This window comes from Aristolochia californica, unplaced genomic scaffold, assembly GCF_029961685.1.
Source record: "Aristolochia californica isolate CCGP_79_NKW_82.1479 unplaced genomic scaffold, dmAriCali1.0.hap1 SCAF_2, whole genome shotgun sequence".
In the NCBI taxonomy this organism is placed as follows: Eukaryota; Viridiplantae; Streptophyta; class Magnoliopsida; order Piperales; family Aristolochiaceae; genus Aristolochia; species Aristolochia californica.
Window position 1 is genome coordinate 1547520 of NW_027181881.1, and position 27716 is coordinate 1575235.

The 27716-nt window shown below is 38.5% G+C and overlaps 3 protein-coding genes across 3 annotated transcripts; all 3 read right to left on the reverse strand.

The window, feature by feature from the left end:
• Positions 1–743: 743 nt before the first annotated feature.
• Positions 744–9105, reverse strand: LOC137955655 (putative 3,4-dihydroxy-2-butanone kinase). Its single transcript, XM_068802691.1, has 20 exons — positions 8836–9105; positions 8494–8567; positions 8337–8400; positions 6235–6347; positions 6076–6123; positions 5766–5837; positions 5597–5686; positions 4770–4943; positions 4437–4520; positions 4135–4190; positions 3597–3727; positions 3084–3176; positions 2823–2887; positions 2405–2548; positions 2274–2317; positions 2001–2084; positions 1815–1888; positions 1599–1711; positions 1422–1517; positions 744–1136 (listed from the first exon to the last, which is right to left on the reverse strand). Exons 1-20 carry the CDS (start codon positions 8873–8875, stop codon positions 1011–1013), a joined length of 1785 nt encoding a protein of 594 aa, XP_068658792.1. The 5' UTR covers positions 8876–9105; the 3' UTR covers positions 744–1010.
• Positions 9106–14290: 5185 nt separating this feature from the next.
• LOC137956597 (type IV inositol polyphosphate 5-phosphatase 9-like) lies at positions 14291–17095 on the reverse strand. Its single transcript, XM_068804146.1, has 8 exons — positions 16929–17095; positions 16723–16830; positions 16286–16625; positions 15909–16093; positions 15137–15245; positions 14893–15044; positions 14584–14793; positions 14291–14435 (listed from the first exon to the last, which is right to left on the reverse strand). The coding sequence occupies exons 1-8, from the start codon at positions 17093–17095 to the stop codon at positions 14291–14293; spliced, it is 1416 nt and encodes a 471-aa protein (XP_068660247.1).
• Positions 17096–22004: 4909 nt separating this feature from the next.
• LOC137956608 (uncharacterized) lies at positions 22005–26024 on the reverse strand. The gene is made up of 7 exons (XM_068804163.1): positions 25417–26024; positions 23411–23449; positions 23252–23322; positions 22911–22975; positions 22736–22825; positions 22508–22600; positions 22005–22418 (listed from the first exon to the last, which is right to left on the reverse strand). The coding sequence occupies exons 1-7, from the start codon at positions 26022–26024 to the stop codon at positions 22005–22007; spliced, it is 1380 nt and encodes a 459-aa protein (XP_068660264.1).
• Positions 26025–27716: the final 1692 nt, after the last annotated feature.

A 27716-nucleotide genomic window follows, 5' to 3' on the forward strand; every position in this document is an offset into this window, starting at 1 on the left:
TATTTTAAAGAGAATGCTACGGTTATCCTTTAAGTTCATACTTAAATAAGTCAAAAAGGGCATTAATAAAATATTAGATTAAGAATTATACAGAAAACGTTAAAAGGTTAGAACCTTAAGAATTAAAACCTTATCTCAAAAGGCTATGTTTCAAACATGAACCAACTATGTGCATTAAAGGTGTTTAATTTTGAATTTAGCAATGGGTAAATTCAGTCATTCACGTATCTAAATCCTCCCGGAGGGTCATTAGTACACTTGTACATTTTGAAGAGAACTGAAAAGTAGTTTTTTCTTCTTCTCACTAGAAGCAGGAGCTAAGACTACTCTCACCGCGTCTAAATTTATTTCTCATAACGTGGATTTACTAAACAAAAAAATAATAGCTTCTAAAACAAATAACGTTCATTAAGGTTTCTAGGAATAAAATCCACATTAATAAATCCAATTAATGAATATAAATCCTTTGTTTTAGAAGTATTCACTTTTTATATTTCAACAAATCAAGTCTCATATTATGATATTTAGACAAGCACTTTTCCTAGTCACCCTCGGCAAATAAATATAATCAACAACCCGGGATAGACACGAAGGGCCACTTATGTATCCTGCAAAAAAAATGACCAACATCATCAACCTTGAATATACCTCTTAATCCCCTTCATACTGAATCACCTATTCTTTCATCTAAGAATTGCTTCACTAATATCTCTCACGATATAATAAGGGTAAACATTGCACAATCAAAAATCAGGTAAAAGCTTTATTCCTGTTACTCTAGTAATTTGAACATCCTTTACAAGATTTTTAAAAAGAACGAATGAAAGTGTAAGAGCACGCTTTCTCAGCTCATGCATTGCACAGGCGGGAAGCAAATTGAGTTCTGACAATCGGAGACACAAAAAAACAAAAAAAACAAAAAAGCTGAGTACTCGTGCAAAATTACTCAGTTCAAAATGGAATCAGATGGGAATTGCGGACAGTAGGTGCTCCACTGTAAATGCATACACTCAATAGTGATGCAGTTTGTTTTGAACAGCAAGAGCAGCAGCCCTGTACCATGCAGCTGCAGCCATGGCTCCTGGGTCAGGAACGGTTTGAAGAACTTCTCCAGAGACGTAAGTTGAACGACCGGCCTGCATGAGTAATAGCATTCAAACTTACAAAGGAAAAGAGTAAGCTACATGTAGACTATGGTGTGTACTTTCAGAGTATCCCAGTTGCAGATTGTGTAAAGTTAGCAAAATACAAGGATTACATTGAGGGAAACCACCAGAATTCACTTCCCATGGGAAAATCGTTTTTTGTCTTTCTAACTTTCTTTCATTTTTGGACACAATAAGGAGCATAGAAGATCTTTTAGATGATTTTAGTAGACTCTTCCATAACCACAATCACAAAAGGACAGTTATATTATTTACCTGTGGATTCATATTTTTTGTAGATTCTGCACCACTAAGGGCTGCATCAGATGAAAGAACAAAAGCAATTCCAGGATCATCCCGTGCAAGAAGTTGCTATTGACATAGACATGTCATATAGATCAGTTTCAAAGTACAAATAGCACTCAAAAAGGCAACAGGATGTCTATCCTATACCTCCCTCAGAACATCCAATGCTGGAATAAGAGCATCCAACAATGTGCGGTAGCCTGCCATTGCACCTCCATACTTGCTGATAGCAGCAATGGCTGCTTCAAGAGCATCAGCCCCTGTAAATGATGTCTCTTGATTGTGAGAAACACATAAAGAAGCAGGTATTTGTTAATGGAAGATGTAAATTTAGCATTTAAATATGAACAGAAGGCATCTCACATTGTTGGGCTGTAACAACCGGCAAGTTGCTCTCTTTCAACTTAGCATATGCAGCCTTGCAGAATATATCGTATCTGTTTACAACAGCAAAGCTTGTGACAAAGAACTATAGCGCCAATAATATAGATGGCATTCATTAGTAGCACAGAATATTAAACCACAAGTTTACAAGGTAAAGCATGATACATGATCCCGCTTGTTCCTCCCATGACCCTACGAATTGATGCTCCAATCTCGTTCACTGTTTCCGCAGCATCATTCACAGGATAACTGTGAAGCAGAAATCTCAAATTAAAAGACGATGATATTACAACATAGGAACACTAGAAACTGAAAACGAGGACATCCTTAAATTTGAATAACAAATGAAATGATGGGCAGAGAATCTACAACTGCAGTTGCAAATATTTAGATTCATAACCCTTTGCATCTTGAAAGCTACAACAGAAAGTTACTTACTATTTTCTCATATCTTCAAGAATAGCTGTTGCCCCTCTAGACATCTGCAAAAATGCAAGTTCATATTCCGTCCAACAAAATGTAGATTACTATATTAGCTTCAATGATGGGGAAGAGGACAGCTGACTCACCGTTGTCCCACAATCACCGTCTCCAACTTTGCTGTCCCATTCATTTAGACTGTCTTTAAAACGAATTATTTCAGTTGTTGCTGCTTCAATTGCAGCCTCAAGGATAAGGCCTTGTTCATTTAGCTCTGCAGGTCGCCTCACAACCTGTCCAATCAGAAGCATGAGATTTGACAACCACTAGACAGGGAGTAGCTCAATTGGTGGCATAGCAAAATATGCATTATTATTTCATTTCAAAATCAATATTTGCTGAAGCTAAATGGCGCATAACATATGATAGCGCTTTTATTTTCAGAATAAGAATCTTTTTTCACTCGTAAATAAAATTTCTCAAATGCTACCTCCACATTTTATATGCGTTTTTTTTTTTCAAATAAGAACATTTCTTGACTCATAAATAAAATTTCTCAAATGCTACCTCCACATTTCTTGTGGAACGGGATGGTGGAACTGAAACAGGAATCTTAGCAGGTGGATGGTCACCTGCATGTTACAAGAACAAATGTCTGTAAAATTGAATGAAAATAAACCTGCAATAATTATGAAATATGCTCTCAAGTACATATTTCTTGGTAGCACAGGAGAATGGACATCTCACTAATTTTGGCAGTACTCACATATCACTAGAGGCCCAAATTTGAATATCAATAAAAGTTGCAATCAGGTTTGGATAACCTACCATCAACTCCTACAGGCCAACATGGAGCCTTAGTTGGGGCATCCAGCCTTTGCAAAGTTGCTTGATCAGCCTTCATAATGGTTATGGATAACCCTACAGAGGAGACACATACAAGATGAAGTCATCGAACAAGCAGAAAACAGATAATGCTTTTGGTTGGAACTTGTTGAAATTATGTCTAAAACTGCAAGTCTATACCAAAATTACTGGCAAAATTAGGAGGTTTCTTCCCAAGTCACAAGCACAGGATTTTTCTAATCCTGAATTCATGTAAGACTATTCTCAACACTCCCCTTCATGTATGAGCTTTTTTGTGGCTCCTGCACATGGACAATTTTGAGTGGATGCCCACGTACAATTACCCGCTCTGATACTATGTTAAAATTATGTTCAAAAACATTCCATCCCAAAATGACTAGCCAAATTCAGGAAGTTTCTTCCCCAGTGATAAGCAAAAAAAAAAAAAAAATTCTAATCCTAAATCCACACAGGACTATTCTTAATATAACTAACCTGCCATATCAAGAGAAGTCATAAAGGATCCTGTGTAAACCCTATCAACAGCCAATCCATGTTCCAACTGCAGTTGAGGTACTGCTTTCCCAGCTGCAATCATCAGCTCCATAACGGGAGTTGCACCCAGTCTGTGTTATAAATGACATGTCTCAATTCTTCATTGAGAAAGAAATCAAGAGAATTCTTGTAAGGAAAGTGCAAGTAGCTTTTGTTAACATGTGAATCAGCAATAATACGTATACATACATGTGCAAACATGGCCCATGAATCAAAAGAAAATGCAGCATGTAGACTGGCATTTCACCAAAAATCACAACCATATAGCTTTGAATAACAGCCTTTTGAATTTTTTTGAAGCATGTAATTGCTTTTATCATTATTAAATTTTTTAATGCTTTCGAACAAAAATTAAAAACCTCAAAAAAAGAAAAAATTCATGCCAATAATTATGCCTTAAGAGAGAGTCTTGCATCCAGTTTCAGACTATCCCAAAAAAAAATTAGGAGGATGTGGGAAGTGCATCGAAGGCTCTCACCCGTTAACCATGAGAACCACTCTACTCCCTCGAGTGATAGGAACATAGTGAGTTTCCTGCAGGAATGGGAATGATAAAAAATCAAAACCAGAAAAAAATTAAACAGAATTCAGTGGTCTATGCAACGTCAATGAGAGTCATTTCTTACGTGCATGTAATAGAGAAAACGGAGAAGAACCTAAACAAATGTTTGTCCTATAACCAATGAAGGACCGTGCAAGAAGCATTTATGAAATAAATATGCACATAATGAAAAGTATTGCAGGCACAAGAACTTGAATAGTTAATCCAGCAAAACAGACCGTTGATAAAATCTGCTTTAACACGTGAGAAACCACGATATCAACAGGTTGAAGGTCTGCTACCGCAGCTCCAGGTTCTCCATGCTGGCAATACAAAGTCTATGCTCAGCCTGATAATGTGTATAACAAAAAAGAAGGAATGCTTAACATTCAACAGGAACCACATATGACAGTTGAAGAGAAAAGAAACAAACAACAATAATTTTGAATAAAGGGTATTCTTGGATGAAGTAAAGAGCATAAACAGAAATTCTAAATTCAACTGAAACGAAATGTCCAAATTGCTTCATCTGAGAACAACTTGAATAAATAAAAGATGATTATCTAGCTTACGATTCCAAGGCCAAGTTCCATCTTTCCTTGACCTAAACGGTCTGATATGACCTGGCCCGGCAGAGTACAAACTGATAAGGCAACACCCATTGTTCCCACCAATTCAGACGCACGCTTAGCTTCTGCAGCAACTTCAGCAAGAGAAAGACCATCAGCTGCCACTGCCCCTGCAACCTGTTCATGGAGCAGAGTTTTAATGATTTAAACTAGTGGCAAGTGCATTTTAGATACTTGGCAGCGCTTGCAGATAATTGAAAGTGCAGCTCGTTGAAATATGATATTGCTCTTTGTTGATGCAATTAACTGCTACTCTCTATATTTGCAAACATGCAAATATTTGTATCTCTTGAAATCCATAGTAAGCGTAAACTCAGTCCACTCATCATTTTTTTGAACACATTGATAAGGAAAATATGGAAGTACAAAGATCTTCGAATGAGAATTACAAGGACATGTACATAAAGACATCCATCGTAATGCTGATTACTCTATACGTAAAGAGTTGACGACACATAGTAGTTGTTGAGACAGTTCAAGGATAGATCATACGAGAATTAACAAATTTGTTCCTGAAAGTGTATCGTGTGCATGAGTTTTTATTATATAATGCCTCCCCTCATTTTTCTAAACTTCCAAATAGTCTTTACCCAAAAGCACGGATACACACCAAATCCGATTTTATCAGTAGCTTATGTTCTTGTTAATAAATAAACAATAATAAATCAACTGGTCGCAAGAAAAGACCCATAAGATCTGAGAATAAAGAGGCAGACAAGTAGGAATCATAACGAAAGAAAATAAAAATATTTTCAGAATAATAACTTAACCTTGTGAACAAGAATCGTGCCAGCCAGTCCTCTACGTCCAGCTATTCCTCGAGGACGTGGGAGAGCGCAGTCATCTCCAACAATAACTGTCTGTGTATCCATTTTTCCAATTCCGTCAAACTTAAACAAGACTATCGAATCCTAAACCCAAAATCAAAACAATGCATACCTCTACTTTATAGCCCTCGGACTTTGCTTGCTCAGCTGCCAAGCCAAAATTCAATTTATCGCCTGTATAGTTCTGCCAAAGCCCAAACAAGATCAGTTTTGCTGGAAAATGAAAAATAAAAAAAATCCAAAGTAAATTAATCTCGAACAACATAAAAGATTACAGTAAACAACCTTAGTATCAAATCAAATACAACAATTAACCAACTCAAAAGACCACAAAAAGTCTCACTCAGAACATACACCAAATGTCTCATATACTTGAATTTTCCAATACAAGGAAACCATGGAGTGATAATTACTGATCATACCTTGACTATGAGAAGGCATCCCATAGGACCTGTCACTGCTCGAATACCCTAAAGAAATAGTCTTGATTGATTAGCAAATTTTAGCTTAGGATCAGAATGAGCAGTTGAATTAGAAGTCATAAGTGCAAGCAATGCCCAGAATGTATTGTGCATCCATACAGCTAGGATGGAATCAACAGGAGGAGAAGCAAAAACATCTCCACAAATAGCCGCGGTTAGCATCCCTTCCCCAACAAATCCAGCATGAGCAGGCTCATGGCCACTTCCACCCCCTATATCAAGCAACCATATGTAAGACATCCATAAGAAGATTAATGCAAGTATTTCCAAAATTTACAATCTGAGAAGCAAGTTACTGTGCATGAATTATGTCTTGAAAACTTGTCAACGAGTTATAAAGAGAAAACAATAACTAAAGAAGTAGCATCTTATAAGAATCAGAAACCTCACTGTTAAGAAAGATCTTTAACTAATAACTTCAAAAACAATAAAATAATAAAATCCTAACTTCTTCTAGTCATTTTGAGATGGATGTAGACCCAACATTATTATAGTATCAAAACAAGTACTCATATGTGGGTCTATGAACCAAATTGTCCATGTGTAAGAGCCATAAAGAGGGTCGACAAGTGAGAATAAGCGTTAAGAATAGTCCCACATAGATTCAGTATAAGAAAGATTATGTACTTATAATTTGACAAAAAGTATCCTAACTTCAACTTGTCATTTTTGGACAGACCTGGAAACAACTATAACAATCACCATATTTTCTACATACTAAAAACATGCAAACATTCCAAAAATAATCAAAAGAGCATCCATTTCGAAATACCAAGTTATAAGATAGAATACCCAAGAACAAGACCACATTGTCACTACACAACCACATACAAATTCACACAAGGTTTCCATCCAGGCAAAAAGGCGTACACAATTTCTACTCAAAAGCCCTTCAACCAAAAGGCTCACTGAAAAAGTTTCACCAACATAACAATCACATTGAAAGATCCAAAAAGAATCACAAACCAATTAGTCTATACATTGCAAAGTAAGTAGCAGTAGTGGAGCTGCCAATATAGACATTTTCTAATATAAGGAATCTATGCCAACACCATATTTCACTAGTCTCCAAGAACAAATCAACCAACAAAAAGTTAGTTTATATAGAGTTCAAAAAATTTTGAGCACACAACAACAAAGGTAACACATTACAGGCTACATCCTGAAATACTAAAGACTTAGACAAAGATATCATGCAGGATAAGCCTTTTAAAACAACCACTAATAGCCATAGATAGTGTTATCATTATAAGCCTCAAGTGAGTTTATCAACTCCATATTTGTCCAAAGATATGGAGAAACATCAGCTGTATTCTATCAGTTTAGTGAAACAACCTTGTAATTTCATCACATAACAAATGAGGATAACTTGGACGCCTACATCAACGGTTTGTAACCAAGACTGTTATTATTATTATTATTATTATTATTATTATTTTTCAAAGATTGGCTAACCGTCAGCATTGTGCCAGCCTAACCTGGCTGTGGCTTTCTGATGATTTAAATTCCATAGATAGCACATTTGTGCTTCATAATGCACTAAATATCAAACATATCTTAATTCTAGATGCTATTTTTACATAAACACTACATATCAGTATATAGAAAAAAAAATCTTAACAATGATAATTCTTTCTTATATTTGATTTAATGAAATTATTGTATATTTCACGAAGTAGATAAATTAGCAAGAACTCCACATTTATTTATTTATTTTATAGAAATGGCGTTAATTCCACATTTAATTATGTAATGACAAGTTTCATTTGTAACCTGAAGCTTGAAAAATCCATCAAATTATACTAAAATAAACATTGCAGACTGTTTCCTAATCAAGATAGAGGTCTTAAGTATAGACCACGATCCTCATGGAGACAAAACATGAACGCTCATGAATGACCACAGAATTTTAAAACAGCAAGCACTACTCATATCTAAACCCTAGAAAGTGAATAAGTTCATCTGATACCACAATTGGATGCAATTCTTTTCAGAGGTTGTAATAAGAGCGCTTGTGCAGAATATGTCACATGCATATGACGACATGCTGCACAAATTGCTCGGAGAACAAGGCTCAAGCAGCAACTAGCACAATCCACTTCATTAACAGTCAGCGATTTGCACAGAGATGATGCATATTACAGGGTGAGAAGCGTTTCGCTTGGCAAATTTTGTGTTTCAGCTATAAGTCATTTCCTTACCCGAAATGACGGCAACCTTGTCGTAAGTACCACTTGAAACATCGGCACGCAGCACAACCTTAACCTGCGTTGGCATGGACATTTTATCAGCATTTGAAAACGTAATAGAGTTGGCACCGAAAAGTCAAGATCAGGACTAAATAACTACTTTCACCACCTCTGGGAAGCCATCCAAGTACTGCAAGCCCGGATAAGTCTCCACCAAACCCTCAATGAACTCCGTCACCACATCTGCGACAAAAATCACACAAGAAAGACATACATTCACGACCGGAACTCCAATTCCTCCCAAACGAAATGCACTAAAAAGCGGACGAAGAACGGCAAGTAATAAAATTCCAGCGTTGTAGTAACATGCAAGATAAGTACGAAGTCCGAGACTAAAAAAACGTCAAGATCAGATCAGAAACGAAAACACCAGAGAAAAACTCATCAAAATGTCACGAAATTAAGGTCGTCGAAAATCAAAATTCCGAGGCAGTTGCTGATGAAGTCGAACCGTTCGGGTCGTTGATAAGCTTCTTAGCTTGAAAAGACATGATCAAGGCCGAAGAGAACTTCCAGCGATTAAAACGAGTCGTCGAACATTCACGAGAGGAATTCGTGAAACCCTATCAAAATGCCGGAAGTTCTTCCTTCTCAGGTTGGTCTCCGTGAATTTATTTATAGCCTTTGCTTAAGACGAGCGAGCGGGTAAAGCTCAAGCTAGCTGTTTGTCCGAAGGGATAATCCTCTAAATTACGAAAATGTCCCTTTTTCTGCCGGGAGCGACGACCGCCCCAGATGGTTAGGTGAGTAAGGAGTATATTTTTTGAGCCGAATGAGAGGGTATTTTGTACTTTCATCCCCTCCCTGGTGTTTTCTAGAGACAAAGAAAGCAGAAAACAACAAAACAAGTCCAGATCGAGTAGATGGAGTGGGAGACGGTTAAGTGCCGAGTTGGAATCGGTGGGACCCGTTTTGACAGCGGTTCAACCCTGACCCTATATCCGTATAAAAGCGTGAAAACTCACATATAGATTTCTGCCGCTGTCATATTAATTATAAAACTTTTAATACGTACACGTATCTAGACAAAACGAACCTTATCTTTAGAGCCTTGGCATGTGTCACGTATGGCTTTATATATTAGTCATAACACAAGGACCTGTTTTTTAATTTTCATCAATATCTTATCCTTGTTAACAAGAAAACAAAATATCACCTTTTTATTAAGGAAATAATATATAAAAATAAATAAAGATAGGGTCCAAAGGCAGATTTAGCCACGTCATATTAATTATATATTTTGTAATGTGAATGACAACTAATGTTAAGAAATATATTATATGGAAAAGTGAGAGACAAGTCACATAGAGTGCTTTAGATAATTTATTTATTGTGAGGATATTGAAGCATCTTAGATAAGCTATCCACATTGACTTTTTTGACAACGCCATTAGATAATAAGCTTTTTGTCTATTATTTTCATGATGGAGTCATTACATAGATGATGCAATAAGGGATTAATAACTGGGAGACCCTTCTAAGCCTAGTCGTAATCAGTGGACAGCCCACAGATAAAAATGACTCCGTTCTTTCATTATAAAACAATACCTTTTTTATGTATTTTGGTTCATGAAACCAATCAATGGGAGCAGTGACCGGTAGCGACGGGCAATAACAGGGGACCATTACGTGAGCGACTGGCTCTCTTTTCTTCTACATTGGATTTACGCTCTTAGAGTCAATAATTAAGAATCGAAGTCATAACAGCAAAGAAGAAAGAAATCGCCCACCGAAAGGTTTAAAGGTCTCGAAAGTTGCCTCAGTTTTGGTTTCATTGCGTTGCTCCTCTATTGTTATTCCTTTCATTTCCTTTTCTGTATCATGAGACTTGTTTCAAAAAACCTAATTTTTTTTTTTATTACAGCTATGAACAGAAGCTTGTCGCAAAAACCTCATTTTTCAATACTGGTTACAACTAAGGGCGGTGGCTTGACTCAAGAAACTCATTTTAACAAGTGGGAACTTCCAGAGAAGGCGACCATTCAGTCTTGAAGAGTAAGAATAGGGCTGGAGAATGAAAGATAAGTTCCATCCGTCTCACTAATTTAGGTCTGGATTAAGGTCGGTTTCATTCATCATTTAGCTCTGATAACTGATTCATTTTCTCTAGTAATACTTTCATTACAGCAAACACAAAGCCTCAATCCCAAGTGTCACCACACTTTTAAAACTTTCTTCAAATTACGTAATAGCGGGAAAAAGGAAATTGTAGATGATTTCAGTAATCAAATACAAGGGCTAGAGCAATAGAGAAACAAAATTTAGCCCAGAGAACAAATAATCAGACTGAATAATTGTAGTGAAGTCTCTCTACTTTCCAGTAGGGTTAATTGGTTTAGTGCAAGTAATCACTGTCAGGTGTGTATCACCAAAACCTTTAATCATCTCTGGTGTAGTTGCTCTCCTGGTAGACACAACAGACAGCCATCACTATCCAGTATATATCTAAGATTTCAAACTTCACCTAAATCAAATAAACAAGCACACCCAATCTTGATGTTGAACAGCAAAGCATAAACTTGCCTATGATAGCATGGTTCAGAAAGATGCATTGTCTATAGGAAACAGATCATGTCAAAATATGAAAGTCTCCTATCCATAAATGGTATTGACCATTATGCCTATGTTATGGCTGTTCTGTGATTGTGATGGAACATAGTTTGGCAATTAGTGAGAAGGGAACATGAAAAATGTTATGTGTGGGGTAAGTTCAACCCCTCAACAATAATACACTCCTGTAAGAGTTGCACAATTGTCCGAAGCCCGTCTAAGTAGCACATTTCATAGCTTTATTCTCGATACATAGTACACTTTTATGGAACAAACAACCCAACCTAAGCGATCATCTGCACTGCCAAAGGAAAAAAAAAATGATGGGAAAATTATTTTTCTTTTTGACCAATTTTCCTATTAGAACAGCCATTAGATACAAACAAGAAAAGTTACAGTGGCACCAATGCCAAGAAACATACACTGAAGGCTGCTCTTGGTGACGATCTGGGTTATGGACATGCCCTCTCAGAGCACATCATATTGGAAGCAGGCTTGTTCCAAACATGTTAATTGCTAATGAGGGTTGTAAGATTTAAGATGATACAATTCAGGTTTTGACTCAAGCAGTTTCAAGGTTTGAAGACTGGCTTGTGGATGTTGTGTCTGGTGAAAAAGTACCTGAAGGAGACATTCTGATGCAGAAGAGAGGGTCAGAAAGGGAGAAAAGTTTACCTGCTTCCGAAGGAACCTCTAACCAGGTTATTTGATTCTGCTTGTGCAATATCTTTTATAAAACATCTGCAACTGTGAGTTTCAAGTCTTTGATAAAAAAAATTACTGTTTCGTTTTTTGGCTCTATACAATATTTAAACCAATTTAATTAGTCAGGTCCTGAATGGACTCTGAATCAGTTGGAAAATCTTGAATAGTATTTTACTTGATTCAGAGAATTTATTATCTTTGTCTCAGTTACAGCTGATGGTTTCTCTTACCATAAATGGAAACAGTGGAGACAGTTTATGTTAACTGCCTCTGATCGTTTTCTGAATCTTTGTCTGTTTGCAGGTTTATGATGAATTATGTCCCATTGCTATCTAAAATTTGATTCATTTGATGCTTCATTGAATGAATTTTACAGCAAAATTGGAAGTCCAAATGGCAGAAGAACAAAAGCAAGCAAAAGAAGAAGCTTAATAAGATACAATTTGATCGGGTTCAGTTTTCTCTTTAGAGTTTACTGAAGCAGGAAAGTTTTGAATTATGTTTGATCGAAAAGATATCAGGTACTAGAATTAGTTTGGTAATAGCAATGGGCCTCACTCGAGAAATTCATTCACATACTTTTAGATGTCTCTAATTTATTTCGTCCCTCATCACCTATTTTCTTATCTTGCAGGAAAATCGTGTGCACACACAGTGAAGAATAAAGTTGATCGGTGTATGACAATGGCAAAATTGATTGAGAATAATCTTGAAGATGTTGATGCAGCATCTAATACCCACATAATATCATGACCTTTCAGAGAAAAACAACTTACCGAATGTGGGGACTTCCAGTGGGAAAATCCGGCATACACAGAGGAGCTCTGGTTGCGAATGATTTTCTCAAGCCAGCCGGGAGTTAAATGACACCGATAGCTGACGCCGGACGTCGGAGCTGCACGAAGAAAACGAATAAAGAGATAAAAGGCAATGAAGAAATTAAAAAAGAAAAAGAAAAAGAAGAAAAGAAGAAAAGAGAGAAAGAAAGAAACAGAAGGCAGAAAGAAGAGAGAGAAGAGAAGGAAGAAAAACAGAGAAAGAGAAGCGGGAGAAACAAAAATAATGAAAACAGAGCATAGCGGCTCTGCATGACTCAACAAGAACGAGAAAAAAAAGAGAACATAAAAGAAAGAAACGGAAGAAAATAGAAAAAAAAGGGGTAGGAATAAAGGCGAAATGCACAAGAATTCAACAACGACGATGCCTCCGAGGAGCTCAACAATTCAATTTCTAGACCAGCGAAGGAAAAAGAAAAACAGAGCGCCGAAGCTCTGGATGGTACCGTAAGTATTAGAAAAAGAAACAAAACCCGCACTGCAAGGCGACGATCGAGAAAAATAGAATGCAGAAAACGCAAAAGACATAAGAGAAGAAAGGACAGGATCTTCTGGTCCGATGGAATCGATCCCTCTTGAAAGAATTCAATATCTCACTGCTCTCTCTGTCCTTCTCCAGACCTGCTTTTTTCCCAGAATAATAATGGGGAGAGAGAGAGAGGCTTCTGGAGAGGGAGGAGAGAGCAGAGAGATAGTGAATTCGAATACGTGGAGGCTCTTTCTTCCTTCTTCCGTGGAGGCTCTTTCTTCTTGCAGCTCTCGCACTGTGGAAGAAGAGAGACAGAGGCGGTTCAATTCTTTTAAACATTAAAATAGACTCCAGAAACGAGCCCAACGCTCATCTCAGCCATTAGATAATGAAGATTGATCTGAAACGTTGAAGAAGTGTGGGCTGGACCCATCTCGATGCATGGGGTTCGTCCATACAGTTTAATTCAATTTACGTGGCGCTTCAGACATTTGGAGGCCCATAATCTCTTGAAGTTTCCAAACCCAAGCCTTTGCACAAGAAAAAGCAGGGGTGGAGCTACCCACCCGCATTATGCTTTTGGAGCTACCCATTTATGAAGGCTGCAAGGCCCAATTGATTTTAAAAATATAACGTAACCAGTTTAAACAGAACAGCAACAGGTGACCACAGGTGACCAAACATCACTTCCTTGCAAGTAAGAGATTCATCAGATTTACGTTCAGAAAACAGTTTCATAAAGCCTTTTCAATGTATCAGACCTCATTCACCTGAATAATTTAAAAGAAACAAGAAGAACAACAACAGCTCTGAATAATTTACTGCTACAGAAGAAGAAAACTGGTTCTACAGATGTCAGCAGTCCTGATTCAGTGACAATGAGAAATATATTTCATGAAGGAATCACTATGTTAAATGAACAATGCTTCAATAGCAAAACCTGTTTCTGACTGGAGAATCAGGAAACTTCCCTGGCCATGTGGTGAAATTTCCAACCTCTCATGATCAGGGTAGATGGGTTTTATTTTAGAGAGGTTAATTGAATCAGGATGATCAAAGGAATGATTGTTTAAGGTGTTAATTTCAGTTAATTTGAGTTCAATCTCTTCATGAACATGCAGTGAAGGCTCCCTTTATAGAGATGAGAAAGAAAAACTACAATCCCATTCCTATCCAGCCCTCTCACCCATCCATTCATTTTGGACCCAGTGAAGGATTTTGATTCCATCTCATGATCTTGGACTGCACCTTGGTGGAGAATTTGTGAAACTACATGCATACTTCAAGGAAAGAAGTGTATGAGCCATTAAACCTAGAATAACCCACGACTCTCAGAGTAGTATACTCTAATCAAAATCTGCATGTTCAGTATTCAAGTTTTCTTCTTCGTTTTTGTTTTCCCGTTTTTTTTTCAACTTCTTCTTGTTCAGTACAAAGGAAGGAAAAACCAGAAGCATTTCAGTATCTGCTCCTGGAAGGAAAACACAGTTGCTGTACAGCATCCAACAAATAAAAATAAAAAGTAGATGCACATAAGCAGAAAGCTTCTTGCAGCTCTTGGCATAAAAGTCACGCCATCGGAAAAAGCTACTTCTGAATCAAAATCTAATTTGTAAAACTGGGTCTTCCTTCTGGTAACAATTGCTGGCCTGAGAATAGCTCTAAGTGGTCGACTATTCTGTCGAATCTGTCCGGCAAGAAGAAGTTTTGGAAAGGATGTGAATTTCTCAACTCCTCAACCTCGACGTTGAAGACCGCTCGAACTGGTCTGTGATCGGATAATCCAGATTCGCCTCTACTGTATTCCTTCTGCTTCAACCCCTTCCCATACCACAAAATTCGATCACACCTGCAGAAAAAGCCAAAATTCAGATTAAAATTTGTTATTATTCTTCTTCTTCGTGTAATTACTAGATTATATCAAAGAATTTCAAATACCCAGAATTACCATGCCGGAGAACGCCTCTTTTCGCCCTTTTTAGGCTGAGCACATCCGTAGTAGTTATCAGAGTTGGGGTAATATTTGTATGTCGGAGCAAATTTGATGGATCCTTCGTGCCACCCTTCAAACACCCGACCCTCCGAGAGCTCCACTCTTAGCTTCAATTCAAGAAGGTTCAGCGTCAGACACCGTCGATAAATCAATCGTCATGAAACAGAAAAAGAAGCCCAGAATGGATGTCTTCCAGTACCTGATCGTTTTCTAATAAGATATCCCATTCACTTCTCTCCACCAGCGATCGAGTCGTAGCTGCAGGAATGGAGATCCTGTAATTCAAGTCTCCCAACCAGATTACTCGGCTGCACGGTAAGGTGAAACGAAATCAACACAGATTCAGAAAGATGAAAATCCACGGGATAAAACAAAAATAACACAGATTCAGACAAATAAAAGAATCCAAAAGAAAACCAGTTTAACAGCTCAATTAAAGTCGCTGCAGAAGTTAATATCAACCTATTAAGCAAAAGATTTGATGGGTATTAAATTTCTTGATCTTCTGCAAATGGAGGTTCTCTAAACAATCCAAGGTTTTGGCAGTTTATTCAACTTTTGATGATTTAGAGTAGGTCCACCGAGCAAGGAAATTCTTTCCAAAAGATGCTTTTGTCAATGCTTTAAGATTCAGTGATTCCAATCGATACTTCATCATTGGACCTCGCATTAAAATATTCTTCTGCAATTAAAATAGCCCATGTTGATTCAGATAAAATGTTTAGTGGTTTCGACATTCTGCAACCACCCGTATTTGGTAACCGTTAAGTACCCCCTCCATGATAATTAGCGCCACCTAAATCAACAGCTTTGAAGATTTAAAATGCTAATGATTCTACTTAATCATGTTGCAGGAGAGGGGGAGAGGGAAATAAAAAAAAAAAAGTACGCGTTAGATTGATTGATTAAGGATGAAATCGAGCTTGTGCTTTGGTTGAATATGGAGAAGAAGCATTAATCTAATCACTTACTCATGATCTAGAATTTTTCTGGGCAAATCTAGAGAAGGGCCACGGGGGAAGCTCGTTCTAGCCAGGATACCTGCGGCGTCGGAATTCCGATGAATCTCATCGCCAATTTTCCCTCCGGATGCCATATGACTACACACAAAGCAGAAGCTCGTTTCATGCAAGCAAAATCTAATGGATACTGACCCCTGCATACGCACAATCCCCACACAAGCTTGAGAAAAAAAACCAGAATTATTTCTGTTTTCTTTTCGAAATTCATCACGGCGAACATATCTTGCATGGAAATATAGAACTCTTCTTACAGATAATAGATATGTTTTTCAGATAATTAATGGGGTGGTTACAGTGATCAAGGTGGAAGAAGGAAATCCCCGTACCTTGTTTCCTAGACAACCCATAATCCCGCAACCAACGCAAGAAACACTGGGATGTCGAACGAATCGCTGGAGGTCACCTCTAACCCAGACGGTGATGAAAATTCCGACCATCTGTTTGCTGATGATGCACTTGAAATCTTGAGGAACGACTATCTTCGAGTCGCCATCCTTAACCGGGTAGACCTTCTGCTTCTCTCCTGCCTTGGATTCTAGATTCTTTTTCCAGTTTTTTCTGGTTTTGTTTAGAGCTGCTCGGATCAGCGAGTTCCATTTCATAGCAATTTTACTATTTTCGGAGCCCAGAACGTTGCCGGCGCTCAGAGGCACCATCTCTTGAAACCTTTTTGAAACAGATAACACGGGTTAGCGAGCTCATTCTAGAGTTCACCGACGAACTAGTTAATCTTCTAAAGAACCGAAGGAAATCTGGTAATTACCCAAGAGCATAAATATCACATGGATTATTATCAGTGTCCAGCCATTCTTCCAAGTTCAGATCATCTGATGGTGCAACACCTCCTACATTCCATGTGCTAACGAACAATCTAATCAAGAGAAAAAAACAGGAAACAGAATTAGGTACAGAAGAACTAACGAGAATATGAAGAAATGGAACTAGAAACCACATGTTCTGGCTGCAGACTTGTATTTCTGAGTTTCCTTCTGATCGCTTGTAGCAGTTTCTGAGAACAAACTGTTGCTAGAGCTTTGGACTTCGTTCGAGGCTTCTGTTTTCTGCAAGTCAGCCACAAAGCGGTCGCTGCCCATCCGTTTCCGGAGAAGCTTGTTGGCTATTAGCTTAGGCCACATGACCTTCAACACCATAAAACCATTCATCAATCATTTGCTCTCATAGAGATAAATAAAGAAAACTCAGTTCAGGAGATCTTAGGAGTGATTTTAATGGCGGTAGTGATTACTTCTCCCTGTGTGCCCTGCATGGTGATTTGGAGAAGTTGAGGAGAGTTGGAGCTGTGGGAAGAGCTGAATAGGGAAGAGTGGAACGACATGGGACAAAAGGGTTAAAAAGGAGGCGATCGTGTTAAATGGAGTTGGGAGAAAGAAAGGGAAAAAAAATAAAAAATGGAGGACCCATTTGGCCTTCTGAAGGCCAAAAGATATGGTTTGGCAACTTGGGGGAGGTAGAGGTAAACTGTTCCAGCCTGACGTTGACGATGATGCATGTCAGAACAACGTGACCTGCTCAGAGCAAACGCCAATAGGATTTCTTCCTCTTTTCTTCTGTTTCTTTTAAAGGCCATTCCAACCCTAAAAAAATGGAAAACGAAAAAAAAAATCCAACTTGATCGGATAATAGAATTACACAACGTGTAGAATTTGTAAGAAGAATTTTTATGGAAAAACTGAAAAATTTTCAGGTTTTTATTTCTTATCTTATTCAAGCTGTTTGATAGGGAGCAATTACTTACAGTAGAGCGAAGAACAAAACGTATTGTTGCAGTTGCAGAAACATGTTTCTGCAGAGTCGATGCAGCGAAGGAAGACGAATCGCTGCACACTATTTGGACAAAAAAACCAATCACCGCACTTAATTTAGACAAAAATCGAGGTGGGTCCTGAACCATCTTCCATTCTCGAGTGAACCTTATCGATGCGAATATTTTCATGTGGCAAATGTAATCAAACAGGGAAAGACAGAAGAACAATAGAAAAAAAATCCCTGCAGTCTCATAATCTTTTCTCTTGTCAAACATTTGTTTAGAAACGCGAGGCAGGTAGATAAGCCCCACATTGAAAAGAATAGAGCAAGTAGTCTACAGTCTGCACAAGTTGCTATGGTGAGGTGTGGGTCACAGGCCAGTCAATTCTGCTCCAATGGAGTTTCAGCAATGGAAACCACAAGTTCAGGGAAGAAGACAAGCAGGAGCCTGTAGCTTCCACCATGAGTACGTGTATCGCCGGCCAATGACGGAACATTAGTTTACAAAAAACATCACATCCCATGACTGGGAATTGGGACCTTCCCATTTGCAGACATGGGGGTCACTGTTAGCTCCTCCTGAAAAATTTTGGGTTACCTCCATCGATCTGATTCTTCTGCTCTCCCACCCAATGGAGAGAGTCAATTGAATTTGGTATTAAATACTTAATACTCAGATTTTAACGGTACAAAACTGATGGTTTTGTAAGCTTTGTTGTAATACAAGATCAGAAGGAAAAGGATAGTAAAATCAGAAGCATTATGAAGAAGAAGACGCTAACTAAATAGGCAAAAAGAATCTCAACGTGGGAGGCTTGACGAAGATGACAATGGCAAAAGCATTTTTAGATAGTAAGAACATCCCAAAACTTATTTTATAGACATGAACATGGAGCAGATCATATGAAAGGCCATCGTCTCTATTCTGGACATTAGTGAGGCAAGCTTAACAGATTAGCTGTCCTAAGTAAAGTTATAATGTGTTAAGGGCTCAGTTTTATAAAACACTCAAGAAATCAAAGAGATTAATTAATTTCCCAACCACAGGCAGCTTTTCTCTTTTAAAATGACCAAGTTGTGCTCTGATATTGGTTGCTTCTAAGCAGTTCAAGGATAAGCTTTTAACAACAGGGGTGGTTTATATAATTTTGTGAGGAGGACAGGGTTTAAGGCTTAAGATAACTGCGAATGCTAAGTAAACTATAGAGGTAGTAGTTCAAAACTTAGCAAATGCTTAGTATCGAAAAGATGAGATAATCTCAAAACTACTGTTAACCTCTTTTCGATAATCTTAAAACTACTGTTAACCCACTGACTTAAATAATCCCAGGACCACAGAAAGGACTGGATAAACACTTCTTTTTCTAAAAGAAATCTATTATGAATACTCTAATCAGTTCAAAATAGAGAATTATTAATTGCTAATACTGCTTCTGATCTAACTTACACATACATTTATTAGTCTGGACCAACCTATTACTAATCTAAAAAGAGTGTTTTTTTGTGAAAGGAAAAGAAAAACTTCAATGAGCCAGAGATGCTGAGCTCAACTGATGGCTGTGGTGGATGAATTCTAAATACCCATTTGCATGTATCAACAAACGAAGCTCAGGGACCATGAGATCATTTGATTGATCAGAAATTTATTTAAGATCGCAGTGCACCATTGAATAAGCTTTCTTACTGTTCAATTCTTTTTTGTGGATATCTTGGTTTGAAGCCTGACCTCAAGCTTGCCTCTCTTATTTGAGACAGACCCTCGGGGATGAACAGTTTCAGGCGTGAAGACAAGCAATTATTTTGATCATTATGAGCTTAAAAAAATGGATCTCCCTTGCCAGGAAACAAGTGGATGCTTGTCAAGGTCAATCTTATGTTAACAATGCTTCTCTTGATTACAGAGATGTAGTGCTTAGTAAATTTGCCAAAAAATCTGTTCATATTTGCGCTCTCTCACAGGACAAAATCACCACAATACTGTCACAATCATCCGAGTTGCATTTAACTACCTTAGCTCCATTTAATTAACTAAACAGCCAAATCAGTTCGGATATCAGAATCCCAGAAGATCTCGGCCACCACAGAAGCAGAAAAGCAAACACCTGTGATCAGTAATAGAAGAAGGTTGACTGCAGAGTTCTCCCGCCCTTTAACCTCACTGAAATCACACTTTCGTTGATTAAAACGTGAGGGAGAACGCAACAAAAAATGATGCAGATCAAGTGTTTGATTGTTGATCCGTGTCACCCCACGACTGGAAACGAAGATCCATTTCACTTCGATGAAATCATGCAGCGATCGTTCCGCCATTGACGAAGTCACCCATTGGCGGGCTCCTCATTATTCTAATGATCAGAGAAGAAAAAGCATCGCTGAAACTTTCTCCGGCGATAAGTTGGATTCCACTCTGCTCAACCCACCTGTCCCATAAATCATCTTTTTCACCATACCCATAATTTAAAAAAAAAGATAAGGTGGCGATGATCCGTTCCAGAATCCACTGATCACCCTCCATTTTTCTATTGTTTCGAGGATGAAGATGATACTGAGAACATGTCACCTTGCTCCCCAGCATCGGTGTACAGTCTCTCTCCCTGCCCGCACAATTCAGCCCCGCCGCGTGTTGGATCAGTCCAAGATGGCTGTCCTCTTCGTCAAATTTGACTCGCAATGGCGATGCGATTCCCAGCTCTGAAACTCGGATTGATTGGCCGAATGTCACCAACAAACAGATGAACTTCCTACCCCTCTGATGCCGACAGTTGCCCGCAGCATCGCTTTCGGATCCTCCGTGCATCATTAGAACTAGGTACGTGTAATTAGCAGCGAGGATTCACTGCTCGAATGAAAAATTCTCTCGAATGATTTATTTCTACATGTCCATCTTACAAACACCACGTGCCTCCGTTCTCTAGAAGAAGTAGATTTGGTTCTCAAACGTTATTGGGTGGACGGTGCATTAATATGTTGATTGATAGATTTTAAGGATTATTATGTCATGAATTTGGAACGTTTGGCCGTGGGTTAGAGTAGTTTAATGGGGATATCAAGTAAGGATCAGTCTGTAACACAGGAAACATGTCTACTTTCCTTTCTCAGTTTGATGAAGACAAATTGGGTGCTTAGATTACAGGCAAGACACTAGACAGATGTATGAATATAAGGTTTTAGGGGTGATTAGGAAGCATGTTAACGAATGGTTGACAATTTGGAAGTGGTTAGAAAGGATAAAGATGCACTTAACTAGTACGGAGAGTTTCGATTAAAGGGGACAAACCGATCTTCGGAGTCTAAGATATTTTTTATTGTACTCTTGAAATAATATTTTTGCTTTCTCCAATAATTATTCAGTAAGTATTAATGAGATGAGATATGTTGGACCGCTCGGCCAATAAAATTCATGAACTTCACCAATCACCTGTCAATCCGGCTAACTAGGTGTTGTTTGTTGATTTGAGCTAGGGTTTCATTCATGCAAGCCTTATGTGGTTGGACTAGGAGATCTAAATCGAACTTGTTCATGTATAGAGAGACATTAAATCAAATGATTGGTAGGGAGTAGTTGTTTGTCATTCAATCTTGACTCACTTGTTTATTCATATGAGATTCATTGCTCTATTGGTTGCTCCACACAAATCACTAGCATATTAGTCAAGACTCATATAGATGGAGAGAGAGGTCTCATTAAAGATTATCCCATAGATGGGTCCTCTATTACTCTATCAAAGCTAATTTGCTCAGTCAACAAGCCAAAAAAGATGGGTAAGTGTTTGACATCAAGTACCATATTGGTTTGTTTTTGGCTTAATTTTTTTTTTTAACTAAAGAAAAAAAATTTTGAAAAAGAATAAGAAGGATTGATTTGCTCGCCAACAATAAAAAAAAGATGATTAAAATAAGCCCACCGATTGCAATATGGGAATGATAGGCAATCAAACATATGCAAGTTCAAACTTGGCTCAGCCCGATGCCACCCTACTCCAATCTACTTCCTGTCTCCCCCAGGATTTTAAGACCTTGCGACTAGGAAATATAAGACCAAACACCTAGAGAGGCTACTCGCTTGTTAAGTTACAAGATCACCAAATTTGCATCCAAGGTCTTTTAGACAGAACGCAAACGCCCCTGAAACATTAACACAGACACATCGATTCCAGCCAAATCCGAACCCATGAACGAATCTTCATCTGGAGATAAGTGTCAACTTTCAATGAGCAACTGCTTAGTGGCTATTCAGAATTTAGCCATCTCAGCACATCGCTGTCTTCGTTCTACTCTCTAAATCTTTAGCCTCGAGTTCAACCAGTCAATTATGTCTTTTGTGACGGCTTCCCGTTCAGGTTCAGGTTCAAAAAGGAGATCATGCACGAAGCCCTCGTACAATTTGATGGATTTGTCCGTGGAAGAGGCTTCTTCGTAAAGCTTTTCAGATGCCTCTGGGTCCGTCACGGTGTCAGCAGTACCATGCATTACCAAAAATGGAGTTGTTACATTGACAATGTTTTGCTGCAAGCAGGTCGATAAACGAAGAATTTCATAGCCCGTCCTCACTCTAATTGAACCAGTGTAAACGAGTGGATCTGAGTATTTAGCCACTAGTGCCTCAGGATCACGAGAGACTGGTAATCCAGGCTTATTTGCAGCACTGAACTGAAACTTGGGTAAGAAGAAGGAGAAAACTGGAGCAAGTATCTGGCACCAACAAAATAAAATGGAAGAAATTAAAAAAAAAAAAGTTGACAAGTAATTGAGATGAAGGGTACATGACTTGGTATCCTTACCCCGAATATTGGGTGAGAAGGTTGAACTCGAATTGCAGGTGAAGTCAATATCATGCCATCTACAATGCATTTCACTTTTGTGTCTAGTACTGCCTTTGAAATATCCATGAATCAGAAGAAATTACTCAATAAGTAGAAATTTTGCAGGTCCATCAAGTTGGGTACTTGAAGCTAATAATCTGATTTACAACATTAGATGGAAAGGTTACAGAAGAGAACAAATGTTACCTTAACAATAATGGCTCCACCAGTTGAGTGTCCAAACAAAAAACATGGAAGTCCAGGGTTTTCTGCAAGAACCTTCTCAAGAAATTGTTTCTATAGACATGAAGAGAGCTAGGTTAGGGACTAAACAATCTTTCGTTATCATCTCCTTGCAAATGTTCTTTATGTGGAAACATACCATATCACTAACTGCTTCATCAAGAGAATAGACATAGGCATGCAGTCCATCGCTCCCTCCATGTCCTAATGGGAAGCACACTATGTCATCATCATTCTATGAACACCATTATCTTAGCCAAGGTCTAAGTTTTCGTAAATAGTGAAAAAATTTACTTAAAATGAGTAAAAGAAAAAGACATTTTTAAGTTCTTTTTATCTCTGCAGAAGTAACTCATAAAGAGTTCTTTTTGGCTTCCATCAGAAGGGTAAGGATTTTGTTTTTATTTTTTTCAACTGAACAATGAATTTCTATGGACAAAAAAAGCACCGCATACCTTATAAAAGATCATAGGCACTTACCGATCCAATCCATGCCATATACTTTATAACCATTGGCATTCAGTTTCTTTGCAAAATTGTCATATCGGCCACTGTTGCACAAAAAAGAATCCCAAGTACCATAATTCAGAACACCGATAGGGGATCAAAATTACAGACAGAAAGGAGAATGTATGTCACCTATGCTCGTTAAGCCCATGTAAAAGAACCACAAGTCCCCTGCAGAACATAGTAGGAGGCTAATCAGTTACTACTTGGAACAACCAGTTCTCCAGAAAGAATTCATCCATATTTACAAATTAGGTGGCTTAAATATTTTTACACATTAGGCAAATTATCCATTGAGGTGGTTCAGTTTTATCTAGAATTAAGCCAAAAACACTCAAATGGCCCCGATATATAAAGTAGCTTTAACTAGCCAATTAAGGACTGATACACAATACATCCAAGTCAGTTTCAGTTCTCAAAGATTTCTGGCTACTCTCAGCTTCAGTTCTTCAAGATTTCTGGCTACTCTCAGCGTCTGGCAACAGAAAATGACAATCCAACAGTATGTCTTTTATGTTATCCATTCCAGAAAAAGTCAGCAACTGGATCCCACTTTGGTTTCCATACTTCTAACTAATCAATTTATATGAGACTGCTATCCAAAAACAACTCCTTCACTTTTTCTGAAAAAGCTGCCATGGCATCAAACTCACAAGGATTTTATCAGAAAATATCTGAAGTGAACGGAAGACACAAGTATACATACACACTGCAGCAGAGAAAAAAATAAAAAAAATAAAAACAAGGTGATTGAATGCATAAGCAGATCAATTTGGAGAATCAAGCTCTCCAGGTCCTAATTTTCAATAGGATCCTCTACTTGGGTATTTCTAGTTCAACTTCAGCCCAAAGACACTTTTCTTTAGGATAAACTGCCATAAGCATGTCTGATATATAATATGAATTACCTGAGAATGATATGGGAAATGAAATAAATAGGACTAACCAATTGATATATAATATGAATTACCTGAGAATGATATGGAAATGAAGTGTCTTTTAAAACCAACTGTGGAATAGAAAGTAGTAGGCACTTGCCAGAAGGGGCGTGCACCAGCATGTTCACACTTTGGATCTTTCAAAACTATCCTAGGTTTTCAACATTGGATTGCATATCAGCATTTGGAAAATAGTAGTTGCAAGACACTCAACAATAATACAGTTGACCACCAAAAAGACCCCTGTTTCCAGCTTTTTTTTCTTTTAGGAGTTCATTTTTTTGGCACTAGAACCTTATCATGGATTCTCAAAGTTTCTATTGCTCCATCCCCCACAGGGATGGAGTACCCATCACTCTCTCGATTGCACTACTAAGGGCTCTGGAAAAGTAGGATCTTGGGGTGGGCTTACTACTTGGATGCTTTCGACAGCTCTCCCAGAATTTAACATGGCCCTGGTAAGTGGTATTCCAGAGGTGAGTCCTTCTTGGTCATCTCGTACTAAAGAAAGATCCTATCAATTGCTCTAATGGCCACAACAGAGAGGCCAAGGCTGGGCCTGCGCAAGTGCGGCTCGGATTTAAACTGAATTATTGAGACAACACCAATAGCAAAAAAAAAGAAGAAGAACTGAAACAGAGCATTTCCTTCAGATGTTATTTTACTGGAACTGACAAAAAAAACAAAGACAATCTATTAAGTTCAAGTAATGCAAGGCCAGTAATTGGTTTGCTTTAGATGATTTACAGTGTTGACCCCCTAAGCTCATAGAAAAGAGTGTTTAAGCATTGCCTTATATATGGCAATGGCATCATTAGTCCAACTTTTCAGTACATCTGGCGCCCCTGGACAGACTGCACTTGAGCAGGAAACAAATCTAGTAGTCAGCTCCACCACCAGCAGCTCGATCTTCGAATGAATACAACTGTTCAATCCTATCAAAGAACTCAGAGAGAGAGAGAGAGAGAGAGAGAAAACCCATCCCACCACAACGAATGAAGGCTATTCATTAAATGTTAGCCTAATGAAGTACAAGAGATTTAAGATTAAAACTATATGGCTATCCAAAGACAATAACAACTGACGGATCATACGATAAAGCTACGCCACCACGCATAAATATAAAAAATTGCAGAAATCAAACACAAAAAAAAACAGAAAGGAAAGGAAGGGAAAGAAATGTCTCGACAAATTGCTTACCTAACCTTAACGGAGACCGGGGTCCAGGATTGTGTAAAAAGCGTTTCACCTCTTGCCGTAAGGAAAAACGAAAAATCCCTAATTGAGCTACAGTCACTATCCTGCTCTACACTTTTGATCGCCAGGGATCGTCTTGTGCGTCCCTCTTGATCACCGGATATAACCGCATTGGAAACCGGGGTGCTATTCCTCCGTTGAAGCATGGCGGCCGGGACACGCAGGACGGGACCCGCCTTCCTTTGATTGCTAAGTTCGCGCTTCTCCTCCTTCGGCTTCTCAATAGCATTGCTGCGCTTTCGCAGCTGGAACGGATATAGTAGTAGTAGCAAAAATGTGTTAAGAAGCACAACAAGGCTCCTGAGAGCCAAAGAGAAGAGGGCGTTGATACGGCCACTTGCGCCGGATGTGAGGATTAAGGAAGACGAGGCACCTGAGACTTTTTGTACGGTCTCCATTTGCCTCGAAATTTTTGGCTGGCTATGATTTTCCTTCCGGGAGGAGGTTTCTCCTGTGCAGAGCTCCTTCTCCCTCTCTCGCTCAGAAATTGCTTTGCGGAAGGCAACAGAGAGGCGTATACCGTTTGTTGGCAGGGAAGGGCCTACACCCATCATGCGTATATTACGAGGTAAATCTGATATAGAGGGTGACTCGTCGAAGGCGACAGAATATGGTGAACGTCGAAGGGCCTTCGCCAAATTTGAGTGCCTGAAAAATAAAATGTCAAACACGGATCAGTTCATGCAATATTAGAAAACGGTGAATGCGTAATACTGAACCGTCTGCAAAGATTCATAATTATCTGGAAATGGATCATCTAAAACGAGAAAAAGAGAATCTACGTGATTGAAAGATTTTCTTCTACCAAATTCTGCTAAATATATAGAAAAAAGGGAACTCTGGACAACCTGTCCAGAAGATTCATTTCATTTCATGTAAATTAAGAATGACCAGTAAATCTCTAAACCCAGCGAGCAAAAGAAAAATCCATTTTGTTTCTCATAATTATTTACATATGATAAATTCTTAAATGCCTTAAGAGGTGATCAGACTTCAAACGACACTATCCCTGGGGATAAAGTCCTACATAATTCCAAAGACAAAAAGAACTGTACATAAGAGTTTGAATCCTTTAAATCACTTCAACAATAATCAAACAACAAAAAACGACAATAACAATGAAAAAAATATGCCAGAAGCCATGGTTTATCCGATCAATCCGTGAAACAGACGAGCGCCAGACCTGAAAAAAATGTCACCACTCTACAAAAGCAACTCAGCCTCTCCGAAAATTAGACCATTCGAAAGAGATAAAAATTGACCCCACCGCCTCAAAAGAATCCGGTGAAGCTACTCCGGTCCCTCCGCGTTGTTCGACCAAAAATTGCCAAGAAAATCTCCCTCTAGCAGCTTCAGTGGCGGGAGAGAGAAGAGAAAAAAAAAATGATTTCTGCCAGAATTCCTGACTAAATAAAAGAAGGAAGAACGTGAATGATGGACGGATGCCTTAGATGCTAACAGGAACTAAAAATGGAGAAATCTCTCGAGGGCTGCGATTTTACTTAGAAACAGAGACGGCTCTCCAATGGCGGAGTCGGGAAGATAACGACGAGGGGAGGCTCGTTGGCGTTTCCGCGATGGAAAGCGACGGTTTAAGCCACGCCGCGTGTAAAAGCCTGATAGGGGAACACGTGGCAAATATGCGGCGAACTGACCTCTAGCCTAGGAAAAAGTCGTTTTCGCACTTTCAGCTACGAGGCGGTTGGTCGCGCCTGACAGGGGAGCTTATAGCTTGCCACGTGGAGATATGGACCCGAAATTTTCTGTCGATCGTGATAAACAGATAATGTATGAGGCGGCTAAATAGGTCACGTGCTTCCCCCAAATGATCAGGAAGAAAAGGGTAATTTTCTTTCGTCTCGCGTCATTAATAATTTATTTTTAAAAATTATTTTCATCGACGAACTAATGTGAAATTTTTTCGGACAAAAATACCCCTACTTAAATCCACATAGATCTATATGGCCAGTTTACGTGGGCCGGGCCGTGCGACTGGGATGCTATTTGACTCATCCGTGTTAGAGAAGTAGATACGTGTCAAAGAAAGAGATTTATTTTATTTGATGCATCTAACCATTTTGGAGAATCGGTGCTTTCAATGGAGTTGGGAGGCTTTTATTTGCAATAGACATCTCAGGAGTAAAATCATGATTTTAAGTGAAATTTGTTGTAAGATGAAGGCATATTATATAAAAAAATAAAAAAATTTATACATCACTTGCACCCAACTGAGAGTTCATGTT